Below are 24,488 nucleotides of genomic sequence, written 5' to 3'. Positions count from 1 at the left end.
TCTGTGTTCTGGGTCAGAGCACAGGAGGCGCCCCTCGTCCATGTGCTGGGTACCCATGTGTGTGTGGGGATCACCCAGGGGAAGGATCTTCCAGGAATGGTTGGAGCCTTGGCTCTTCAGCTGCACCAAATCACACGGATGCACCCCTAGAACATCTCTTCTCAGGAGTGAATTTTTCTCCTCCAGGGGAGGAAACTGATAGTATCCATTCCCATCTGGGCACAGTCTGTATCTGCAGATGTGCCTGTAGCTGGAGGTAATGCACCAACACCTTCAGCTGGGGAATTGGGTGACAGCACTCTCCAAGCCCTGTGCAGGAGCAGAGCCTTGGCCCGGAATCAGGTCTGCCTGCAAGGAAGGGTACAGATCGCCCCGAGGACCCCCTGGGCCCTGGTGCTCACCTCACTGTTCAGGAAGCAGTAGAAGACAGAGACGAAGAAGCCCTGGAAGAAGACAAGCAGCAGAGTCACCACACAGCTACAGCCAGCAGACATCCCCAGGGTTGGGAGCATTGGAGCAGCCCCAGAGTTTGGGGATGTCTGGTTTTGGGAGGGGACAGAAGCGAGGTGAAGCATCAACCAGGATGGGTTCTCCACATCCCTTGTTGGGGGCGATTGGGATGGAAGCCAGTGCTGAAGACCATACCTGGAAGGACTCCAGAAAGGAGTTGAAGTAGATGAAGACAATCCTGGAGATCTCATCCTCACCGGGGTTGACGAAGAACAGCATATAGGTGATTCCCAGCAAGGGCAGCAGCACCAGCGTGGCCTTGACTGCTTTCCTGGGGAGAAAACACAGACCTGAGCTGCTGCAGTGTGGCCCTGGGCACGAGGACTCTCCCCATCCCACTCCCAGCACCGGCATGGCTAGGACTGATCTGGCTGCGTCTGGGGAAACCAGTGAACTGGGGGAGGACGGAGCAGAGTTGAGCTGTTTTCCAGTGCAGCTCCCCAGTGACTGAGCTGGTTTGAGCACTGGGCACCTTCTGTGGTTTCTCCATCCAGAAAGAGGCAGCGAATAGAGGAGGCTTGACCTTGAGCTGGTGTGAAATGATTGCTTGGCTGATTTAAGGCTCGATTAAAAAGGAATTAAGGAAGGTAAAATAATTTACCTCCTTCAACATGGGTTTATGAAAAACTTATCCCAGCTAATTAATTTAATATTTTTTCTTGATGAGATTACAAGTGCAGTTTGTGAAAAGTAATAGTGCTGATACAAGAGGAAAGATCAGGGCTTGGCATCTCATTTGTTTGGATTAGGGCACAACAATGCCAAGTCAACACTCCTTGCTTAAAAAAATCCTGTTAATGGACAGATTTGAATATTAGTTGAGAATAGGACCAGTCATCCTTGGCAGGTCTGGGCTGGGCAGGGCCTGAGCCTGGGGCTGAGCTGCATTGCTGACCTGGAGGAGAGCCACAGCCCTCAATACAAACTGGCAGATGGCAGGAGCAGCTGGAAATAACCGAGGACATGAGCATCCTCAGGCTGGCAAACCATGGGCCAGCACGTGCACGGGTGTAGCTTCTCCACGGGAGCAGCCACAGTCACAAGGGATTCACCATCCTTCTACCAAATGCCATCATCTAAAGTGAGCAGGAGTTCTCCAGGGCTGCCCCTTGCCTGGTTTAAGCAAGACTTCACAGTTTATAACCTACCAAAGTCTCCAAGTTATCCTGTCGCGCAAAGTGTTCCTGGGAAATGAAAATATTCTTCTGCCCAAAGGTGAAAAACCTTCCCTGACAAAATCAGGCAACTACTGGAAAACCAAAAGTCTCTCAAAATTGCTGACTGAGGCCCATCAGTGTATTTCAATAACTTTCAGCTTTGCTCACCCTGAATCATTCATCCCAGCTCAAGACCCCATGATGAGGAAAACTGGCATTTCCCCATGATAGCATCTAAATTTTTCCATTCTCGTCTGAAAAAGTCATCCTTCTTCCCCCAAATTCCGCTTCTCAACCCAGCACACAGGAAGATTCCCCAATTTCTATCCAGAAAATGATCCAGAAAGGAGCACTTATGAAGACCAAGGTGGCTTCTCCAGTTCCAAGTCATTCGGAGAGCGACAACCCCGCATGGCAACGGCTATGTCTCTCCAAAAAGTGTTTGAGATGCTCTTAGATGTCTTTCCACGCTCTCACTCCCTTAACACTTGGCTCATGGGGCTGTTCCTATCCCCCCCAATCATGCTAATGCAGGTTCTAGGTCTGCTTTCTGCGGGGTTGCTCCCTCTCTCACCTGTACTGGATCGTCTCCGACGTGGTTGAAGCTCGGAGCTTCGTCATGAGGATTCGGACGATGTTGAACAGAAAGATGAAGTTGATCTGGAAGGAAGAGGGCACCTGCTTAGCGTCTGTTCCCCCAATGCTTCCTTCCATTCCCTCAGCAGAGGCAATGGGCTGTGCCAGGGGAAATGGGAATGTTTTCTCTTGAACCTGATCTGCTTCCTTCCACACACTGGAAAAGGACATCTGCGTTTGTTGTTTTTAAAGCACCTTAGATTTAGGAGTTTGATCAAGGGAGCAGGACAGCAGGGCACACCAGGAGATTGGCAAGGAAGGGCAAGTATTAGAGAAAGGGCTGAAGGTGAAAAAGTTGGAGGGGAAGGAGGAATAGAAGGCAGCTGAAGGGATTTTGGGGGAGTGGCTGCCATCACAGCAAGGAGCCGCTTGGCCGCTCTCCCATTGCCGACCCGTTAACGAGGACACGGGAAGGTGACAGTGGGACCTGAGCACGATTGACACAAATTAGAAGTGGCCTGGCTACCCGACGGGCAGGGAAATGAGAAGCTGGCTCAATTACTCAGCGAGGCTGGTTGCTGCTGGTGATTAGTACTCCCTTGAGTTTTCTCAGCGCTGGGCAAGGAGGGAGAAAAAGCTGTGGGTCCTTGCGCATGGCTTTTCCCTCTGCAAACACAGGTTGGACTCCCAGCACTGCTGCTTGCGACTTGCCACCGCTGCTCCTCTTTGTCCCTTCCCGAAAGGACAAAGCCACAGCAAATTATGCTCCACACGAGCCCTGGTTCAAGCATCTCTGCTCAGCCAAGGGCCAGGAGTAAAGCGATGTGGATCAGGGAATGGAGTTGAGGTCCTCAAGCTGCTGGGAATGCTTTGCAAAGCACCCACCTGCACCCAAATAGTGCCAGGGCAGGCATGGACGCACTTAATGACGCCCGTGGGACTCTGCCCTATCCGAGTGAGGTCTCCACACTCCCTTTCTCACCCACCCCCAAGCCAGCAGGATCCATGCAGGCTATTTCTCATTGTGGGTTCGGTGCCCAAACTTGCTCAAGGAGCGGTTTGGGGAATGGGAGTTGGGCTTGCAGGGTGAGCGGCATCGCTGCTGTGGGGCTGGGCATCCAGCTGCTGTGGGGTGAAGCTAAAGGAGGGGGCAAGACCCTGCGCAGGAGCAGCCTTTTCCCACGTGCAGGCAGGGAGGACCCTGTATTTAGCAAACGAGGTCTCTTTGCTCTTACCAGAAGCACCAGGATCATGGGGCCTTGGTAAATGTAGTCAGTATAAACTCCCGCTCGCTTCCCAAACCAGCACCTGCAAGGCAAGGACAAGTGGTGCTGGGGACAAGCCTGCAGTGGGAGTGACCTGGATTTACTCCCTTCCTTGCGCAGTCTCTGCAAGTCTCTGTCCATAAAGTGAAAGCACTGCAGCTTAGACTGCTGTAAGAACTGAACTTGGAACAGCTTCCCTGGAGAACTCAACATATGCAGGTGCTTGGGGGGCTTGTGGGGGTGTTTATGGGCCCTGTATGGATGTGGGAACTGGTTATTGTAGGATAAGCAAGGGTGACCTCACATGCTCACAGGTCTGGGCTGGCGCTGTCCATGCCAAACAATGCGGGAGCTCACGCTGGTGTGTCCGTGTCCTGGGAGCACCTCGCTGGGTTTTGTTAAACCAGGGCCGTGCCTGCGTGCGTAGCACAGGGCTGCTGGGGTCATGGGGGTAAAACTAGCACTGGAAAACAAGACGAGCTGCCATTCACCTAAACAGGCTCCTTTTAACTTCCCAGCCCATGAGATGAACTCTCAGGTGCCTGTTAAGTCCTCCATTAGCAAATCTCTGTGAAAACAGCTCAGGTGGCGGTAGTTTGTATCTCTGCTGGTAGATTAAATCCCAGCTCCATTTAGCAAACACATTACAGGAGCCCTGGCTTAGTCTCACCTTTTCCCCCTTAAAAATAAAAATCTCATTGTCCCTTTGAAGACTAAAATGCAGCGGTGGGCTCCCGCAGCAGAGCCTAAAGGCGAGGTAGAAGAATGAATGGAAGAGCATTATCTTCTTCCTCCCACCCTTTTCGTCTACCCTGCCTTGTGTCAACCCTTCCAGGCAGGATCGACGCCTGCCACAGCCCCTGGCACAACCGATCTCCAGGGAACTGGGGTAGAAAGGAGAGGGAAAGCAATCGGGCTCACTTCTCGTTGTCGTAGTACAGCTTCCCGATGGCCCAGGCAACGATGATGGGAAAAGGGATACCTGCAGATGAACACACAGAGGAGTCTCAGGGCTCCAACACTGGCACCAAATTACGCTACAACAGGGCAAACCACTGGGTGAGAGGATATGGCCACGCAAATCCCATCTTTCTGCTCCTGGCAGCCTTTTTGCTACTACTTAGGTGCAAGAAGAGCTGGAGCAGAGGATGGAGGTGGGCATCACCCATCCCTGGGTACCCAGCAGATGAAGGGGAGATCCTGGTTCTTACACCAGCCGATGCAGATGAACATCCACTTGCGGAGCTTGTCTGTGGAGTAGGTGAGCACGATGGCCGTGTGCAGGTAGCAGCCCTCGCCAAACATCCAGAAAAAGTTGGTGACGTGGAAATAATTGTAGGCAGCAGTGACCAGGCGGCACCAGGCCTGCCGAGAAGGTTAGTAGGAGACATGGAGGATGAAGAGAAGAGCTCTGTTACAGCAGTGAAACCAATGCACAGAGCAACACAGACCCCAGCAGAGTAATCAAACCCGTGCTTCTCCTAAGCCTCCAACCACCAGGCAGCCCTATTTGGCTCCTCAATCTACTTTTGTGGCCTCATTTTTAGGATCCTCAAGCTCCCCACACATCCCAGCTGCTCAGGGCTGGGCTCAGACTGGCTGCCCAGAAGAGCTGCACCTACCACGTTGCTCTCATGCACCTCCGGGTTCATGGTGAGCTGCACCACGAACCACGTGGCGTTGCGCAGGATGAAGGCTGTGATCAGGTTCCAGTGGATGATGTTCCTCAGGCACCGGATGCTCCTGGAGAGGGAGGGACAAGGGATCATCAGAGGGTGGTGGGTGTCTGGGGGGGCTGGCCATGCATGAACTAGGGGACAGGGTTGTTTGTGGAGCTGAATGTCTTTGTTGGGACCCAAGGGTGAGCTGCTGGGGCCATAGCCTGGGTGGGGTGGGCAAGGAGGGCAGGAGGTGGAAGGCACCAAGGAGGACCCTCTGCCTTTAAAAAACCGTGGGACAGGAACGATCTCTCCAGACTGGCAAGCAATGAGCATGGGGGAGGATATGGTAAAACTCAGGGGCCGTGGGGCAACCTCTGTGGGCTTGTGTCGCCAGCAGGAACAGGGCAGCAGGTTGGGTCACTCACCGCAGGCGCATGAAGAGGACGAAGGCCACGAGGAGGGCCCCCAGCGAGACACAGTGCCCCAGGTAGTTGATGATGACAGCGACGTGGTAGTGCAGCTTGCTCTTCTTCTAGCGGGGGGAGATGAGGAGGGGGTCAGCAGCTGCGCCGGGTACCACCACAAACCCACCTCCTCCACCCCATCACCTCTGAGAGCTGGCCCACAAGTTTCGGGCCCTTTTCCAGAAAGCAGCTGGAGCCCATCTGGTGCAGGACAGCAGAGATGGGGCTGCAAGAGGTCCTGGCTGGTTGGGTGGGGCTAACACAGACAGGAGAGGCACCGCCCTGGCCCTGCAAAGGGCTCAGGCATTTCACATCCTACCCACACAAAGGAGGCTCATGGTTCCTGCCCCTACATCACTCCTACTCGGTGCTGGGCCATCCCCAACCCATCCTCTGGGGAAATCCTGCTGTAATTGAGCCGAGCTTGCTGGCAACATGACATCTGATGTCTCAGTTCATTCCCCATTGCCCTCGGGGCAGCTGAGAGGCTGGGATGAATTTGGGCAGAGGGAGCAGAGGATCTCAGGAAGGTGTGAGTGATAATTAAATTAATTGATCGCTCCTGCTGTTAGGCACTCATCCAACCTGTGAATTAGCAATTAACCCAGTGAGAAAACCACTCCTGACAAGAGATATCAGCATCTTAAATACCAGAGGTGGTATCAGCTGTAAATGAACAGCTCATAGCTCTTCTCCTCTGCTCTGAGGGGTGGCTTGACCTACTCAGGGGCTTGTAATTCTTGATCCCCGCTTTTTAAAAATTCTTTTCAGCTTCCTAAACAACTCTTCTATTTTGCTGCCAGCAGGGAGGGATGGGGTTTGCACTGAGTGCTTGCGTCAGGAGGGGTCTGGAAGTGGATGACACGGTAGGAGGGCATGTTGATCTGCACCCTGGGGTCAGGGGGCCTCAAACTGCAAATCTTCTAGGGTTTTCAACAGGGGAGGAAAAGTTTGTGGCTTTATTTTTGGCAGGGAATGAAAATGCAAATCGGAAAGGGGACCATATAGGCTGCATGTAACCTTTTATCTGGGATGCTGCTGCAAGACAAGCCCATAGCTCCCTTGGACCATTCCTGCCCTAGATGCTGTTGCCTTTCAAAATTCCATTGTTTCTCCCTCACCCTCCTGCCAAGAGCCCCGCCGAGGCACTACCAAGGTCCTACCTCTTCACTGAGGATCTCCTGGCACTGGGAATAGTTGACCCGTGCTGCCCAGCTCCCGTTAGCGAGGCACTCCCTGTAACCATTATCTGAAAGACAGGGTGCATCGAAGGGTTAACGGTGCATGGGGATGACCTGATGATTGTGACCCATGCTGGGATCACTGCAGGGGTCAACAGTATGAAGCCCTTGGCAGTTTTACTTTTGAAGACAGCTCAGGTGCTGCCTTGGTTGCAATTGCAGAAGCAAAATCCTGGGAATATTTCAGCCCGTTCAAGAGTTTTAGGTCTGCACCAGCTCTGCCTCTTGGCAGTGGGGAACCCCGATGCCTCCCACCTCTCTGTTTGCTCGAGTGATCGCGTGCAGCCCGGCAAGAACAGCTGCACCGGCAGCGTGGTTTTCACTTCTCTCCCTGCATTAGGAGCTTTCTTCACCTCCCAGCAAGGACATCGAGCAGCAAGGTTAATTGGGAAGGAACGGCCACGACAGCCCTGGAGCAGTCTCTGATTAGCGTCAGCGTGATGGCAGCACTGAGGCTTCTGCTATTAACAGGAGAGACCATAAACCTCGTCAGGGCAATGGGATGGGACAGGGATGGGGATGGCTCTTGGGCAGGAGCAAGTATGGATTAATGCAAAGAGACTCCTGCAATGGCATGAGAGGCACCACGAAGCAGGAGCCGTATGTGCGCAATCTTCCGCTGCGCTAAAAAAAAGGTGTGGGATGGAAAAATTGATGTTTTTTGCGGGAAGCAAAATGTTTCATTGAAAGCAGGGCTTGGGTGGTCAGAAGTTCAACCACGTGCTAGGAATGGCTTCGGGCGCTTTTCAAATTCTTTCACTTCATCTCCTGCTCCCAGGATGTCATCAGCAGTGACAACATGGTCACCTGTGCTGGGAGGGGAGGAGCTGCAAGGTCCCCCAGTCCTTGCTCAGGGTCGCACAACTTTGTGTCATCTCCAAGAGCAGAGCAGGCTCAGTCCTCTTGCCCTGCCCCCAAGATGGGGACATCAGCCCTCACCCCCTTCAAAGAGCCATCTCCAGGAGGACCTGCTTATAAAGCGACTGCTGTGAAACTACCCTCCCTGAAATCTGGGACATGAAGGCTTTTTTTTTTTTCTTTTTTTGGTTGATGGATCCAACAGAACCCCCCAATGTACTCTGTACCCAGAGACGTAGCATCACTTGTGCCCCTGCAGCCCCTGATGCTCTCTGCACTCCCCCATTCCTCATCCACCCTTGACCCCACCGGGGCTGCCCATCTTACTCGTGGTGTTGTACCGCACGCCATAGAAATATTCGGGGCAGGGACGAGCTACCAGCTGTCCCACGGCACTCCGGGGCCAACACGTGCCAATCAGGTCCACCGAGGCGTTGCACTGGGGACCTGCAAGAAAAACAGGGTAGAGGGTTAGCAGAGGTCTGTGGGCCATCATGGGCCACCTCCGGGCTCTTGAAGGGTCAAGGTTTGCCCAGAGAGCTGGGGCTGCTGTCCCAGCTGAGCTGATGGGTCACTGCAAGCTCAGTGACCTGAAAAGCCTCATGGCAGACACTAAACGAGGGCTCCCCAAGGGCTGGTTGATCCATTCTGGCCACTAATAGTCCTGATCCAACCCTGGTCCTGTCTGGGCACCTGGGCTAAGTCCAGTTCTGACCCAAGCCTGCTTTTCTGACCTGGCTTCCCAAGTCAGCTTTGGGTTCCCTGGCTCTGGTCTTTTGGTCTTGCTCCTTTCTTCAACCATGACGTTGGCATCCAGCCCCTCAACAGTCCCTCAACAGCCCCGCATCCAGCCCCTCAACAGTCAGCTATAAGCCAGATTTTCTCTTTGCCAGTAGTGACTTCAGCCTGGTGCTGGTGGGACGCTCCTCAGAGCCCCTGCAGCCCTCTCACACCTCCTGGCTGCACGATCTCCTGCCTAGCCATTCCCGTTGGTCTCTTCCAGCCTTTCCCAAGAAGAAAGCTCCAAGTCTGCTGCCGTTATTTCAGATTTCGAGTGGTACTTGTGTGCTTTTCCCAGCTACACGAGTGTGCTAACGTAGGCATTAGGTAGGCCAGATTGCAGGCTTTTTTATGTGCAATTTGTGTATATTTAGAACAACATGTACTGCAGCTAAATATGGCCCAGCGACATCTCAAAGTGAGGGAGGAAGCGCAAGGGCTGTAATATCTATATAATACCATCCTTGCCAGGCAGCAGATGGGTGGGCAGTGGACCTTGAGAGGGGCAGAGGTCAGTGCAAACCACTCCTGGGTAGCAGAGATGTTTGTGCTGCCAGTGTGGAGATTGGCATTGCCGTTTCCTAAAGCAGAACACCCCGATTCGCAGCTCTCTGGGTGCAAGAACACAGCGTTTCCTCTCCACCCGGGCTCGGTGGTTGTTATTTGAATGCTTTTCCTGCAGCTTCGTATAGATAGAGCTGGTTAAAGAGTGACTGAACAAAAGAAAAAAAAAAGCAAAATATTGTGTTATTAATATGATGTAGGTTTTAATCGGGGAATATTTGTTGTCATTGATTATCTTGGAATGTTCTCAGAGGAAATTTTCAATGCAAAGAAAAGGAGGGTTTTTCTTCAAGCACCTTTTGCAAGAGAAAACAATTTCCAAGCGTGTGAGCCGGGGAAGCGTCAGAGCACGGTGAGCGTTACCTTCTGCCTCCCATAGCTTGTAGTGAGAAATTAATTTTAACGGTGACCTTTGCTAGCTGTGTTAATGTGTATGGTTGCTGCGGCAACCTTCGCTTTAAGTTAACTGTTTTAAGCCTGCATTTCTTAGGAAACAAGGTGCATTCAATCACGTGTAGTTCCCTGCCTGTGCTAATCTGCAGCCATTAGCATTCGTTGAGCTCCTTAGTTGCTTTGACCCAAATTTGACAGATAAGTAGAGGGCCGCAGAAAACAAAGTCCCTGTTTAAAATTTTACGATAGCGTTGGTCCAGGTGGAGAAAAGACAACTGGTAATTGCTTCAGCTAAGGACAAAGTTAAATTGCAAGTGCTCTCCCCGTTAGCCACCTGGGAATCTGCCCAGGTGAGAAGCTGCTTGATCTGCAGTAGGAAAAGCTTCACTTGGAATAACACAGCACAGCAAAACAGGGCTTGCACAGTGCTGATGCCCAGAGCAGCTCACACAGTTGTTAGAAACCTTCCCTGTGCCTGGCAGGGCTGAGCAAAAAACTCCGTTTTCTCCCTACCCCTCGTGCCTCAGTTTCCCTCCTGCATCCCAGGGGCTGTGCTGGGAGCATAGACACAGACTGCTCAGGGAGGACAAGCAAGAAGAGTCAGTAATTAAAAGTCAGCAGAACCAGAAAGCAGCAGCAACAGTACTCTCCATCAGCAAAACAAAACCACAGCGATGCCGTTAAATAACCGAAACCAAGAAAGACTCATGGAAGTTACGCGGTCAGTCAAAGGTGGTATCGTTCCGCCACACGTCTGCCCAAGTCCGGCTTTAATATCGCCACGTTTCTCCAAGGCACTCGATTTAATGCTGCTCGGCACCCCTGCAAAAGCGTCATGGACACCTACCAGATGACAAACCGAGCGGAGGGGTCTTGCCGTCCCACCACAGCAGGGATGTGGGATGAAGGTGGAACAGCTCAGCCCCCTCCTCGTCCCATGGGTCGGGGATATGGGATGGGGTGACATGCGGACTTGGGGTCCACAGACAGGTGAGCAGAGGCTCGGCCAGGCTGAAGGAGTCTCCCAGGACCTCACCCTGCTTTGCCCCAGCACCGCTGCAAGCAGCATTTTGAGGTCTGTCCCACCAGTTTTTTATCTAGTGAGTGGCTGTAATATTTTTCCCTGAGAAATGCTTGATGAAGAAAAGCTGCGGAAAGCAGATGCTGCTCTTCCTTCTCTCCCCAGCATACAGGGAAATGAAAAAAAAAATAAAAAAAAAATCTCCTACTGGGGAAGGGTTAAGTAAAATAGCAAAGGCGAATAGTGCCGTGAGGGCTGTGATGTCCAGTTTGCCCAGCATGACTGTCTGCTCCAGCTGCTCCCCAAGGGCAAGCAGCACCCAGCATTTAGAGCACTGTTTAGCATGGAAATTATATGTATCAGTGCTAAATGCTTTCATATCTGCTTTGCAGCCCATCCGTATTTGCAGGGGGATTATTCTCCCAGGTTCTGCAGATGTCTGCTCCAGCTTTCTCAGCACCGCTGGCTGCACAAATAGGTTTGGTCTTTGCAGCAAGAAAGGTCAATGAATTTCCTACTTGCACCAAATCTGCCCTGATTTGGCTCCCTCTCACACAGAAACACGACATTTGGGGTAGGAAGGAGCTGGACTTGCTTTGAGATGGGGAGCGTGGCACGAGGAAAGTCCCTCAAGCCCCTTCTCACGCTGTCTCCTTTGGGCTGGGTTGCTTTGAAGTAATATAAAACATTTCCTTTCCTCTGAAGAAAAGAAGTGCCTGTCCGGGGACTTACACTGAGACAACTATATCACAATAACTGTCTCAGGATAACTATAGCATTATGTCTCCTGTTTATATAAAACATCCTTCTCCAGCCTGCTTCCACCACTCGCAGAGGCCCCTGAGATGGCTCCAAGCTAAAGCCAAGCAGCCATGTGAAGCCTGGCAGCGGAAAGCTCTCCAGTCCCAGCTAATCTGCCAAAAGCAAATTTAAAGAGGATGGAGCATGTTTATCCTGGGCCAGCACCAACAGACGTGTGGCCACGGTGCTCCTGAGCCGATGCCAGGAGGTCTGAAGTGTTATTTTACCATCGAACCATCGCTAGGGTGGTGTGAAGAGGAGGAAAGCAAAGGTTGTGCTGATATAACCGTGCCAGTAAACACGTTCACATCTCACATCAGGCAAAGCTTCGCACCAATACAGCACCCCAAATTGCTGCTGTGCTCCTGGTGATGCTACAGCTGCGCGAGGCGTTAAGCCTCTCTCTCCTTGTGCAGCGCAAAGCGGCCAGGAGAGATGGTGGAAATCCAAATCACAGGCTCATTCCCGTGGTTGGGAGGGATGGAGTTATTGATCTAAGGTGTCTCAGGAGGCTGCGTAACAGCTGAAGGGTGTTAGCTCTTGTTTCTACCTGTCCCAAGCTCTTATTCAACCACGGTTATCTCTGTCCATCACCAACATCCCTGGTGGCCGCGTTGCTGCTGCTGCCTCTCGAGCAGGCTGAAGCCTCTGGCTCTGCTGAGGGTGTACCTGCTGCAATTGGCAATCAGGTCATCATCTCCACATCTAATAAAAATATACTCGCTGGAGGTCCTTTGTCCTTCCCAGTCCCTCTCAGAAGGAGCCAGAGCCTTTGGGTGAGTTGTCTCAAAATGCTTCGATCCTAGCTCACACCATAGCTCCAGCACTGCTTTCACTGGGTGTTTATCTTTGGAAGAGTCCAGTCCTTAAAAACTCCCCAGCAATCCTCCCAGGAGTTCAAGTTCCATGATCCTCAATGTAAGTGTCTTTGTAATGAATTTGTGGCTTGTTGCTATTCCCCCATCACTGACTGTCCCCTCAGGTCCCTGCTGCTATTCTGGAGATGAACAAACAGGAGGCATCAAACCCAGCTTCTGCCATCGGTATCTGATGCATCTGCTCAATGTCGTCACTTAAGACTCATCCATGTACAGCTTCTGTGGAGCATGTATATTTATTTAATACCTAATGTTGGGCTTGGGGCATATCTTGTTCTCCTGATACAACCTGTAGAGTGGCTGGAATTGTGTTATTATGAAGAACAGCAGCAAGTGGTGTATTCTCCAGGGCTGTGCTGGTGGGTGAGCAAACCAGCACAATTCCTCGCTGGCAGAGTTTTCCTAGCAAAACTTCTAGTTTGGCTACAGCTGAACACAGTAGCTGGCAATGATTTTACTGCATCTAGTCCAAAGTACAATTTAACTGCTGTAGCTGCCGCTCACGCTGAGATGTGCCAGGACACCGCTTCCTACCAGAAAACCTTCTTCCCTCTTCCACTACAATAAAATCTATGAGTATAAGCAAGTTTCTCTTGACACCCCTATTTGCAAGATGATGGAGCAGAATGGCTTTATTGATACTAGCATCTACTTAAAATGCTGTACTTTTCCATGGGGGCAAGTTCATTTTTGGTTCCCAAACCTGCCCCAGTACCACTGCTCTCCCTCGGTGCTGAGTCCCTTCCAGGACTCAACGCTGCCTCTTTCGCCCCTGGTCAGTTATTTTTTAGTATTTCTGCCTGGGTGGGAGAGATGCCCATGAAGATGAAGGGAAAAAGAGGCGCTGATGTTGTTAATTTGACCTTTACGAATTTAAATTCCAGTCGCTCCCCAGGGGAGTCAGTGAGTGAATGAAACAGCAGCGACATGAGAAGGGGCTGCTGGAGCAGCGTCAGCAGTTTGGGGAGCTGAGCTGGAGCGGCTGGAAAGTGTCTTGGTCAAACTGTCACCTGCTGTGAAACCTGTTTCCAAACCTCTCTGATAAAGCACCAGCCAAGGAAATGCTCTCATTGCTCGCTGCTCTCCTTTGCTTCTCAGCTACAGGCTGCTGCTATGTCTGCACCAGCTTGATTTGCTCTGTTTAAATACAGAGCTAAGCTCCCTTCCCCTCCTTGGAAAAAACCTCCAGTTAAAACCCCCCACATTGCCCCCTCCCTGGAGGTGTTCAAGGCCAGGTTGGAGAGAGCCTTGAGTAGCCTGATCTAGTTGAGAGGCGCCCCTGCCCATGACAGGGAAGTTGGATTAGATGATCTCTAAGCTCCCTTCTAGCCTAGGCCAGTCTATGATTCTATTCTATGATTCTATTCAGTTCTGTCTGGCTTCGATGTCATTCTCCTTTGCTTTAGGTAAATTTGCAGTGCAGGAATCATTTCTTTCCCGGGAAGGAATCAGTTGTGCTTCCCTCTCTCTCCTGAGCAGGGGATTGAGGATAATAATCTATTGTGATAACAGTTTAACAGCTTAAAGGAGTGAATTGTGCAGCCAGGATCAACCAGGGCTATTAGCAACTGGGTGTCAACTCCTTGGGTTGATCCAAGCTTGAATGTTATGAACGGCAAAACAACCCCATGAGCGCTCTGAGCTCGCTCTGCTCAAGTGCTTTCTGCTAGAGTGCTTTGGGAAAGCCGTGTCTATTAATTAAAGCAGAGGCTTTCCCATCTGCTCAGGTTCCCCTTTCCTTCCCACAGTGCAAAGTGATCCTGCAGCTGGAGAAAACGACCTTGTTCCTTCCTGACGGGCTTTGTGGCAGGGCGAGGCAAGAAGCAGCTGCTCACAGACCCTGGGGAGCTGAAATCATCAGGAAGACAAATTCACAGTCTGAGGCGATCCATAGGTGGGGAGCCCTGGGGACAGGCACCTATCCATCCCGGACAAGGGGTGCTGACCTTCACTGCATTCCTTTTCAAGTCTGATCTAATAATTTCTTGGCTTCCACATGTCTGGGGGTGCAGCCAACCTGACTTTCCCTAACGCACCAGGCTGACCTCAAGTGCAGCCTGATACGATTTCTGCCTGGAGGAGAAACGAGTTCAGGGGAAGGGAGCTCTATGGCTCTCAGCTGTTCCCCATCCCGGGGTGAGGGTTTGCTTGCAAGGCCTGCACCCCAGGAGCCCGGTGAGCATCACCCTGGGTCTGTCCCCACCACGCAGCTGTGAGCAGAGCCCGGTCCAGCTCAGCGCATGTACCTCAGGGGATGCTGGCATCCTGGTGCCATGCACTCTCATTAAAAAGTGTGTGATTAAATAATGAGGGGATCGGTGACTCCAGAGAGGAGGAGAGCCTGTGCTGGGCTGTTTTTGTGAGGGGAGATGCTGCAGGGCCCCTCCGTGCATCCAGCTGATGCCCTGCCGAGGACCACTGGGCTCGTGTTTTCTGCATGTGCCGTTCCCCAAGGGTTATGCAGACGTTAACGAATTAAGTCTCATAGCCTCCACGCAATTCTCGTCAGTGTCATCCTAACAACTCTCCATGTTAAATAGCCTCAAAACCAAGTTGCCAGTTTTGTAAATATCCCTCCCTAGGAATTGCTGCCTGAGTCACGCAGGGCTTAAATGGACCCCAAGGACAAGGGCTGGCACTGAGCTGCACTTACCAAGCAGCAGAGAAGAGACAATTAGTTTCATCCTTACTTCTTGCTCTAAGCCCCCTCCTTGAGCTGGAAGCGGTTTGCGTATCTGCCAGCCCCATCCCAAACTAATGAGTAACTCAGGGATGACAGTTCAGCTGCGTTGAGGCGCTGGAGATTTTGCAAATCTGAAGCCTGACATGTTGTGTTCCCCTGTGCCAGGGCAATGGGTGCTGAGGTGCACTAAACCCTGCTTGGATTCACACAAATCTACCCCTACTGAGTAAAGCCCAATCCTTGCAGAAAGCAGCACCCACTGCTTGAGAGTGGCAGTGACTGCAGGGTGTATCCATCAGCAGAGCCACGGCAGAAATTCTGGGCTCAGGAAACTGCAGCGAAGGCTGTGAGCTGGGCACGAGGATGCCCTGGGACCTGCTGTTGCCCTAGCTTGTGCCATCGGCTGCTCCGTGCACCGCAAAAGGGTCCCGTGGTGCTTTTGCGGGTCAGAGCCCACAGAGCTGGACGCACATTGCACTAAGAGAGGTGAGTAAGAAGAAAACAAGTGTCATTTATCACAGCCTAACACGGCCAAGGACAACGACCTTGCCGAGCAGAGTGATGAAACCTTCAGGGAGCAAAGCACATGAGTGATGACCAGCTTTCCTGGCCAGAAACACAGGTTTTTCCATTTCCACCGCCAGCCTTGCCCTCCTTCGTCTTTCTGCCTCCATTTCTTGGGCTGGGGATGTTTGGGGGATGTTCCTTGCAGGACCGTGGTGGCCTGGGCTTGGCCAGGCAGTTAATCAGCTGGTGCCAAGCTCTAATTTTTGAAGAAGTTTTTACTGCTGCTCTTAATGGGAGCCGGGCAGCCATCCGTCAGCGCCAGGCCTCCACGGCCATCCATCACCCTGATGGAGAGAGCTGCTCCGAGCAGCAGGCACTGGGGCAAGATGGGCAATTACTTGGTGCCTGCTCTGGTCTTCATTCAGCTGTGAGAAAACAAACTCTGCAGCATCCTTGAGCTGGGGAGGACTCTTCTCCTTGTCCCTGTGAGCAAATCTCCCTCAGCTGCCTTTCCTCACCCAAAACCTATCACAGAACCAGACCTGTCACTGCTGAAGTGACATCCAAGTCGCATCTTGAACACAGGCTAAAAGCCAATTTTGGCACAAACATGTCTTAGGCCTGTGCTGGTTGGGTGCTGGGTAGGAGCAGAGCTGCCTGTGACCCTGCTGGCTGAGCCAGCCCTGGCCATGGTCACACTCCCAGAAGCTCCCTGTGGCTGGTGGCCTCTCAAAGTGCTCAATGGGACACGTCTAGGAGTGCTGGGGGACAGAGGGTGGCCAAAGCCTGAGCACAGAGCAGCCACGCTGCATCCATGATGTGGTCTCTGCAGAAAGTCACAATCCCCAGTAGTCACCCTGGGGCAGGGTGATGGCAGAGGGTGGTGGACATAGGTGACAAAGGTCCTGCTGTCTCTAGGTATGACAGAGAATAGGCAGCGTGGGAACAGGGGCTGGGTAAACGTCTCTTTGCCCCCCTTCCCCTGGAGCCCAGCCCAACAGACATTTATTTTCTCTATTTTTAGCTCTCCTGAGCTCTGCATCTTCTACCTGCCTCAACTGTCACCCTGCAAAGAGGCTGCTGCAGCAGCCAGCACAGGGCTGCGATGCAGCCTCAGCACACCCTACCTCCCCACAAAAAGGAGCCGGGCAGCCACAGATCAGCCCAGGGACACCCCCTGACCCCCTCTTCCAACCACTCCTGTTGCTGGGGTCCCCTGGGGATGGCTACTGTAAGCTGGGGATACAGGACACTCACCGGTGTGGTTGGTGACGGGCGGCAGGCTCTCGCAGTACTGCTCTTGGATGGAGGCTGCAACTGGGCTAACCCAGAGGAGAAACGCCTGCACAGGGAGAGAGCAGACCACAGGCAGGGTTATATGTGCGCTGTGCTGTTTCCCCAGCCCCCAATTCCTCCATGGACATAGCAGTAGGTGGGTCAGATCTAAGCTCGTCCCTGTCTTGGCGGATGCCACCACCTAAAGCTGCATGATGGACACATAACTCCTTTGCAGGATGGGTTTCCCAGGCTGGAGGAGCTGGGCTTATCCAGCCTGGGGCTGCGGGACTGGTGCTCTCTGCTCTCCCACCCACCTGCCCCAAATATCCCCCTCAGCAAACAATCCTGCAGCCCTGCACAGCCCCTGCCAGGTCGCAGAGCTTCTGCTATTTAGCAGTTTAATCAACACTTGTAGTTTTAGCATCTTTGCATCCTGAGAGCAGACAAGGGAAACATGATAAGCCTGACACCACGCTCAGATTTTCAATACCTTATTAAAATCACAGCCTTGTAAGCTGTCAGTGGGAAGATGTTAATACACGTCCTTAAGGAGATCTAATCCACAGTCAACCAGGCCTGGCTAAAGCCTTTTTTCAGGCAAAAGGCTTCACTGCAAACACTGACACTCCCATTGCACTGGGAAGCACTGACCAGGATCTATCCCATCCCTTCTCCACAGCAGCTCTCAGGTGGCTCTGCAGCTCTGCTGCAAGTGAAAACCATTGGCTCTCTCTGCGTGGGGAGCTATTTTGCAAAGCTTCTACAGAACTACTGTGCTTTTGCAGGAGTTTAGGGAAACTATAACTGAGGAAGGCAACTGCAAGTGGAAGACAGCAAAGGGACAGTGTCATTAGTCCCAAGAGTAACCAGGGAGGCATCTGGGGAAGGATAGGACCTGTTGTTTTGCAAAGCACATCGATTTCTACCAGAGAAGCCACCCACTTTCTCCCCTGGCTCAGAGATGGGTGACATGGGCTGATCCCCTCTGCCTGGGGGACGAGTGCCAGTGATGGATGAGGCTGAACTCCGCTTCTCTGACCTCAAACCTGCCCTGCAAGGACTGACCAAACCCCTCAGAGGAAAGCTCATGGCAGAACTGCACTCCGAAATACAAGCACGTACAGATCCCTCGGGAAAGCTCAAACCTGAGCCTGGAGGCTGGAAAGGCTGCAGCCTCCTCTATTTGCAAGCAAGCTCCCAGCTCCCCAGGGCAGTGGGCTCGGACACCATCCTGCGCTGAGCCAATACATCAAGCAACAACCCTCACCTTCCTCACCAGCCTGATCAGTACCTGATCTCCTTTCCCAAGTGCCATTTACCTTCAAAATCGCTCTAGGTAGGGAGAAGCAGGTCCTCCTCTTGCCCTTTAGCTGTACAGACACTGGCTGCTCTTGCTGGCACACCCAGCAATCCCCGGCGCCTTACCAAGGCATTTGCAGGATTTATTCAGACACGGAGACAGGCTCAGCACCCACTTGCTCTTTTCTAAACAACTATTTACTGCCTTGGGAAGCTGGTTTTGACAGCAAGAGAGATGTCAGGCAGATATATAAATGGAGCTGAGAATAGCTTCCTTGTTATGACTGCTCCAGATGGCACAGGGGATCCAGCAGCAAAGTCCTGCCCCAAGCGCGGGCGCTGCATGGGGCTCCTGTCATGCTGGCCCTGTGGGAGCCAGGCACCGCCTGGGTCTCCTTGGCAAAAGTTGAGACCACCTAAACTCCAGATATGTGGTAAGTGACGTGTAGTGGGGTTAGCTCTCCTCTGCCTTGATGCCCATAGCTGGTGGCTGCCAGACTTGGTGGCTCTTTGTACAGGTAGCTGGGACAAAATAGTTCCTCCCAAAAGGGAGGGGATGGTTTGCCTACCTGAACAGGCTCTCAAGTGTTAATTGGATGTGTTTCTCCTAATCGCAGCCTGCTCCAGCCTGGCAGTGCCCGTTCTCCTTCCAAACACAGGGAGAGGTCTTGGCACTGAGCAGCAACATGGACCAAGCTACAGTTACAGGGGGGTATGGATGGATGGATGGATGGATGCAGTGCTGTCTCTGGCTCTTTGCAGGCTTTGTAAATGAGCTGACACTGCTACAGGAGAAAAAAAAATATGAAAAAAAAAGTTCCCCAAAACACAGCAACCCCTAACAGCTTTTTTACCAGGCTCTAAGAGCTGTCTCACTGCAATGCAGCCAATGTTCTTGACAGAGGTGAAGAGTTTTTCCCACTCCCATCAGCCCCAGCTCGAAGGGGATAAGCTGGAGAAGGTGGCAGCTGAAGGTGTATTCGCACAAGCCCAAAGCATCCTGATCGGGTACCCTGATGGCCAGGCTCTTGTCTGTTTTGCCTTTTGTGGGTTACTTTAACCCCTCCCCAGGCTTTGCAGGGAGAACAGGTCAAAGCTCTGTCCTTGAAGAGCTTTGCCTGCCAGAGCGTCGCTGCCGTCAGATGCCACATGGCACCCAGCAGGTCCCAGCCTGGCCGGGCTGGAGCCAAGCATGTCTCGACAGCCCCGAAACCATGGTGAGTCGAGCTAAAGCCAGAGAGGGGACATGTCCCTCTGCCCTCCTGGTCCTGCTTTGACCTAGGCTATGGCAAACGATGCTCTGCAGTGAAGAACACCTCCATGACCTCTCTCACGCTGCCAAATTCCTGGAGAGCTTCAGCTGAGCGTTCAGCTGCACAGGAAAGAAAAGCAATCTGCTTTTCTAGAAGCGGCCGCTTCACACAGAGATCCCACTCAGCCCAGGGAACTGCTCCCAGGAGGTCCCACACTGGTGGCAGCTTCTCCTCCATCAGAAGCCAATGACTCCACTGCCGTTGCCTCAGCATCCACCCAGCTCCCTTCCAGGCTCTGCTAACGCCTGTTTTACACACGAGGAGACATTGCAGCAGGTGCCGATGGTGCTGGGTTAACTTTGGACCTCACGGAGCTGTAAGCTCCATCCTTTCATCCCCACGTCTCCTGCAGCGGGATCAGTTGTCCCCACCAGCCCTCACTGCATGGCTCAGACACCAAAACCTGGCACTGTTCCCCTGTTTACTGCATCCCACACCCAGCAAACCCCAGTGGCAGTTGGTTTCCACCAACCACCAGGTCAAGGCTCTCAGAAGGGAAACTGAGGCATCCCTTGCCTAAGGTTGCTCAGGCTGTGCTGCACCATGTGGGGGCAGGTCTCTCCTAGCTGAACCTGCTAGCCCTGTCCTGATGCAATGCCGCTGGGTGTTCTGAAGCTATTCCTTGTGAGGGACACAGTGAGCCAAGTCCCCTCGCCAGGAGACACAGCACAAGCGGGCTGACACAGCGTCAGCTCTTTGGCACAAGGCTGGAACAAGTGTGAGGAGCAAGATAACACACACACACGCATGGCATCAGTCTCTGTGACCTGCCACTGACCTAGTAGCAAAATTCAATTAATAACAATTAGGAATTAATGTTCCCCTGCAGTGCTTTCCCTCTTCAAAGCAATCCACAGATATTAATTAATATATTCACATCAAACTCTGCACTGTACTACCCAGAGACAGGCTTGTCCCCCCTTTATATCTTATTGCCTCAAACAAGATCGGATCTGCTTGGCGAGAAGGGCTGACAGCTCTGAGCAGTGAGATAGATGGTTTGTAGCCTAATTAGCAATCTAAGATGGGACTTAGGTTTTCCATTGCTGACAGGGCTGTAATTGGAGAGCGGAGTGATTAGCAGGACGAAGCGGAGTGAGCCAGTGGCTTTGCACAAAGGTGGAGAGGTCAGTGGGACCAATGGCTGGTGATGGCCACCGAGACCATCCTGGGAAGGGAGGTCAACACCAGCCACCCTGGAGTTGTCTTTGCTGTAGGGACTTTTCTCACCCATGGGTTCTGCTCCCCAGCTTGGCTGGGCTGGCCAGCATTTGGGGTGAAAGAAGGGAGAGCTCCTGGGACACACAGGCAGGGGAAGGGCTGAGCAGTCTCTGTCTGGGACCTTTGCTGATGTTCCCCGGGGTGTTCAGCTGGGGTCGAGCCCGCAGAAAAACACACCAGACTTTGGGTGTGAAGTACAGTGAATGTTAAAAGAGCTGGATGCTGACCTCGGATGGCAGAGCAGCATCAGCGGTGCGGGAAGGGAGGGCACCGTCTTCTGCAGTGGGTGAGCTCCTTACTACCTCCACCCTGAGGGCTTTCCCTTGGGTAAATCCCATCCCCAGCCCGAGCCACGAATGGGAGCATCTGGCCCATGAAGGACCCTCTCTACAACCCCTTGCATCACCCCCGACCTGCTTTGCAAACCCCCGAGCTAAAGGTTTCTCTGAGACCCCCGATTTATGAACAAGCGCCCCGATGCTCCCTCACTTGGTTCTGTGCAAAGCCACACCAGGAGCCCTGCGAGCATCAAGGCATCGAGGCAAAGTGCAGGCAGTGGAACGAAGCTCAAAGCAAGAGCCACAGAGGGAATTTCTGTGGCTGATATTACTCGGGGGGGATGAGCAGACAGTGAGAATGTCTCCATCTGGCATTAAAATCTGTGAATTAACGAATTTAGCCATATTAGAGGGCCGGTCCCTGTTGTGTGTAGACAGAGGCTTTGGTGTGAGTATTTGTTCTGTTTGGAGTCTCTCTCTGAGCGTGCTGGATGCAGACCCTAACAAAAGAATATCAATCAAGGCTAAATGAATGCCCTGTAAAACCTGATTTATGAGCAATTAAAGGTTTTCCTGGATTAAGCTCTGGCCTCTGTTGCTTGCCATAAATAATTCTGACTTCATTTATCTATCAAAAGGAGCATGGATTTTTGGGGGCAGGTGAAAAAAAAGAAAAAGGATAACAGCATCCGGATATTGGAAGCAAAGGGCACAAACAAGCCAAGGAAGGGGACAGTCTGTGAATGTGCAGCTTCTGTGGCACCTGGATCTGCCAGAGCAAAGGCTGCTAAAGCACAGTTGGAGTGATGGAGGCCAGCACAGGGAAGGGCTGTTATTTCGAAGGCGGTTGTATTAAACTCTCCTGCAGACTGTACGTGTGGGACCTGTGTGCGCTCACAGATATTTTCATTTGGGGGCTGGAGATTTGTTTTCCCCAGCTGCCTCCCAAAAGCCACATCTTGGCTGCCCTAAGCACCCAGCACCCTTTTAGGGTCATACCCTGGGCTGAACATCCATCACTTAATTCACTTATTGTTTTCCTCCAGTTTATCTGCATTTGCAGCTAGTGAAACTGCACCAAAGCTGCATCTGCCATTGCCTTTCCAGGGCAAATAGTACAGGATTTCAGGGTGGAAGAAGGACTATGGTCTGCAAAAACCCCACACCCTTTGTCCTCTGCCATCTGAATGGAAGCGATTGCTTCTGGGTGGGTGACTCACTGATAAAGCAGGACACTGCACAGAAGGAAGGTCTCTCTTCTATTACCTCAAAATATGGATAGGGAAAACAGGAAAAAAACAACAGATGGGCCTCTGGGTATTTTATGCCATCTTCTGAGCCACCCGCTCATGACTGACAGCTCTCAAGCATTGGACAACAGCTCCTGGGCTCTGCTTGTTGTGGGAACCCCGTGGTAACAACTCGTGCTTTCCTTTGGGTCCAAATACTGTTCTCCAGGATAAAACCATGGACGCAGCCTCTCTAAATGCTTGGACCCCAGCTTGAGCTTGTCGCTTGCAACGAACTTCTGGGCCAGCCCCGTGCAGGATTTCTGGTGAGCAGAGCTATGTTTCCGGGCAGGGCTGAGCTGGCTACGCAGGCTATTCTCACTGTATTTCTATATATTCATTCTATGGCGATAGAGCAGCTAATCTGGGAACAGGCTGTGCCGTTTCCATTCACTTCTTCACTGGAGATGCGAAACCACGAGGATGATTTCATACACACTGAATCAACCCTGGCTTTTAAGGGAAGCAAGAACTGGAAGAGATCCCCAGAGCCAGCGTGTCCTGCTACTGCAGCTCCACATCTTATGCAAGGATTTGAGCAGCGAAGGGACAGGGGCTGGTTTGGGGGTGTATTGCTGCTGCAGCTGATCAAGTGAGAGGCGAAACTACCCCACTCTCAGCATAAAACTCTTGGTTTTTTTTAAAAAAAATGTTTTTGGAAACAGTTTTAATCAGCCCCAGAAATGTCATTAGTTCCTGACAATGCTGCAGGTGAACTGTTTCGGTTTAACCACTTACTTAGCTCATTCAGACAACTTGCAAAGTGCCAGAGAGCATTTTGCAGCAAGTTTGCCTGCCTGTCTCCTGGTCTGTCTGTCCGATCCCTTCCCTCCCGCCAGGGATGTCCACCGAGCAAGGCAAGGTGGACAAATAGAGCTGCTGGCCAAGTGTGTGGGGAACACCTCAGCTGTGCCAGCCCAGGGATCCGTAGGCTGCAAAATTTGCACAAGCTGGGGAGATCTCTCACTGCTCAGATCTCTCCACTGGAGCTGGGCTGCTGCAGATCTCTAGCTGGCTGCAGGGATGAGCTCGCCTCAAGCTGGAATTTCACAGTCCTTTTCAGCCCATTGGGGTAGTGCTGGGAAGGGTCTGGATTTTGGATGCATTTAGTTGTAAGAAAAGAAAAACCACATAGTTGGACTGCACAGGGGTGTTTGTAGATTGAGTGGTTTTTTGGATCTGGCTGGGAGAGACTTCTCTTTGCTTGTGCTGCTTTTTGTGATCCCCTCCTGGTCCCAGCCTCGGCACAGGGGGTGTTTTGCTCTCAAATTCTGGAAGCTTTTTGAGAATTTGGCCCCACCAAAGAGACCATCCTTGCAGAACACCTAGAGATAGCGAGGGAAACATCCAAGCCTGAGGAGGTTTAGCAAAGCTGCCTCAGCGCCTTTGGGCTTTTTTTCTGACCACTTTTTGCTCACATATTAGCTCTTGGCAGCTGCCAAGATCACTTGGTTGTCCCCATCTCAGATGCTGCCCCTTACTGCACCGGGTCTGTAGCTTTGCCATCAGTGTCCCCACATACTGGCTAAGGAGGACCTGGGCTGGGATGAAGAGATCCTGCCTTGTCTCACCTTCATTTCTTACATCACAACCAAACAAAACCTAAACTGGGGAATATAACTGCAAAAGAACTGTAAAACAGGATTAGAGGTGTGCAGTTACAGGAGAAAGCAGCTGCTCAGGAGAAGAGCTTTTAAAAGCAACACCAACTTGGCAAGGGGGTCGCCCGGTACATGACAGCTCGTCTCATCACTTAGGTGAGAACTTCCTATCCCAAAAGCGCAGCTGAATACTCCTCCCTGCTCTTACCACCGGAGATGCACAGCGAGAAACCAGCCCGCGGGTGTGAACTGCAACGGGGAGGGCTGACCCTCCACTCTTTCTGCCTTTTTAACTCTGCAGTCACAACTGGGCCACTGAGACAGCATTTGCAGAAACCCAGGCCAATTTTTTCTTTTAACCCTCTTCAGCACAGAGGTTTAATCAAAAACCTGATCATTTTGTTTAACCGCCTGCATAGGTTTGTTCAAATAACATTCAAGATTTCACTGGAAACCTTTTCATCTCCTCATTTCCCCAGGGTTTAGGATTTAAACATGCTTTGGGCTGGGAACGTTTCCTTTCTTGATGAGCCCTCGGGGAGGAGGAATATTCCTTCTGACAAAGCATTTGCATTTTGTGCAGAGCTGCAAAATTAGCAGCGGCTACAGTTCCACAGCGAGAAATCTAGGGAGGGAAGTCTTGTGCTTTGTAGGTGGGGGGGAAAGGAGAGGTTTCTTTAGCAAATCAATTAAGGGAAGGGTACAATTAAGCATTGCATTTATGTTGTCCCCATTCATCACACCCCCAGGGCTGCCGCCCCCTCCCAGCAGCCTAGGAGACACTGGTGGCAGCTGGTTTCACTCGGAGGTGTGAGGTGGGGAACTGGGCTGCGCTGGGAAGGACCTGGCT

General features: G+C 52.1%; 1 protein-coding gene across 1 annotated transcript in view; it reads right to left on the bottom strand.

Moving 5' to 3' along the window:
- Positions 1–338: 338 nt before the first annotated feature.
- Positions 339–24,488, bottom strand: part of LOC104271740 (corticotropin-releasing factor receptor 1) — a gene marked incomplete at its 5' end in the record, with an annotated part of 24,443 nt that continues 293 nt past the window's right edge. The window contains 11 exons of the mRNA XM_009866518.1: positions 339–443; positions 646–781; positions 2,242–2,327; positions 3,479–3,551; positions 4,430–4,490; positions 4,720–4,873; positions 5,131–5,251; positions 5,595–5,701; positions 6,797–6,882; positions 8,060–8,179; positions 16,617–16,701. Of these exons, the coding sequence (XP_009864820.1) occupies positions 339–443; positions 646–781; positions 2,242–2,327; positions 3,479–3,551; positions 4,430–4,490; positions 4,720–4,873; positions 5,131–5,251; positions 5,595–5,701; positions 6,797–6,882; positions 8,060–8,179; positions 16,617–16,701 (1,134 nt within the window). The remainder of the gene's footprint in view (positions 444–645; positions 782–2,241; positions 2,328–3,478; positions 3,552–4,429; positions 4,491–4,719; positions 4,874–5,130; positions 5,252–5,594; positions 5,702–6,796; positions 6,883–8,059; positions 8,180–16,616; positions 16,702–24,488) is intronic.

The sequence above is a fragment of the Apaloderma vittatum genome, unplaced genomic scaffold (genome assembly GCF_000703405.1).
Source record: "Apaloderma vittatum isolate BGI_N311 unplaced genomic scaffold, ASM70340v1 scaffold943, whole genome shotgun sequence".
NCBI classification, from domain to species: domain Eukaryota; kingdom Metazoa; phylum Chordata; class Aves; order Trogoniformes; family Trogonidae; genus Apaloderma; species Apaloderma vittatum.
This window is presented reverse-complemented; position numbering and strand designations above follow the sequence as displayed.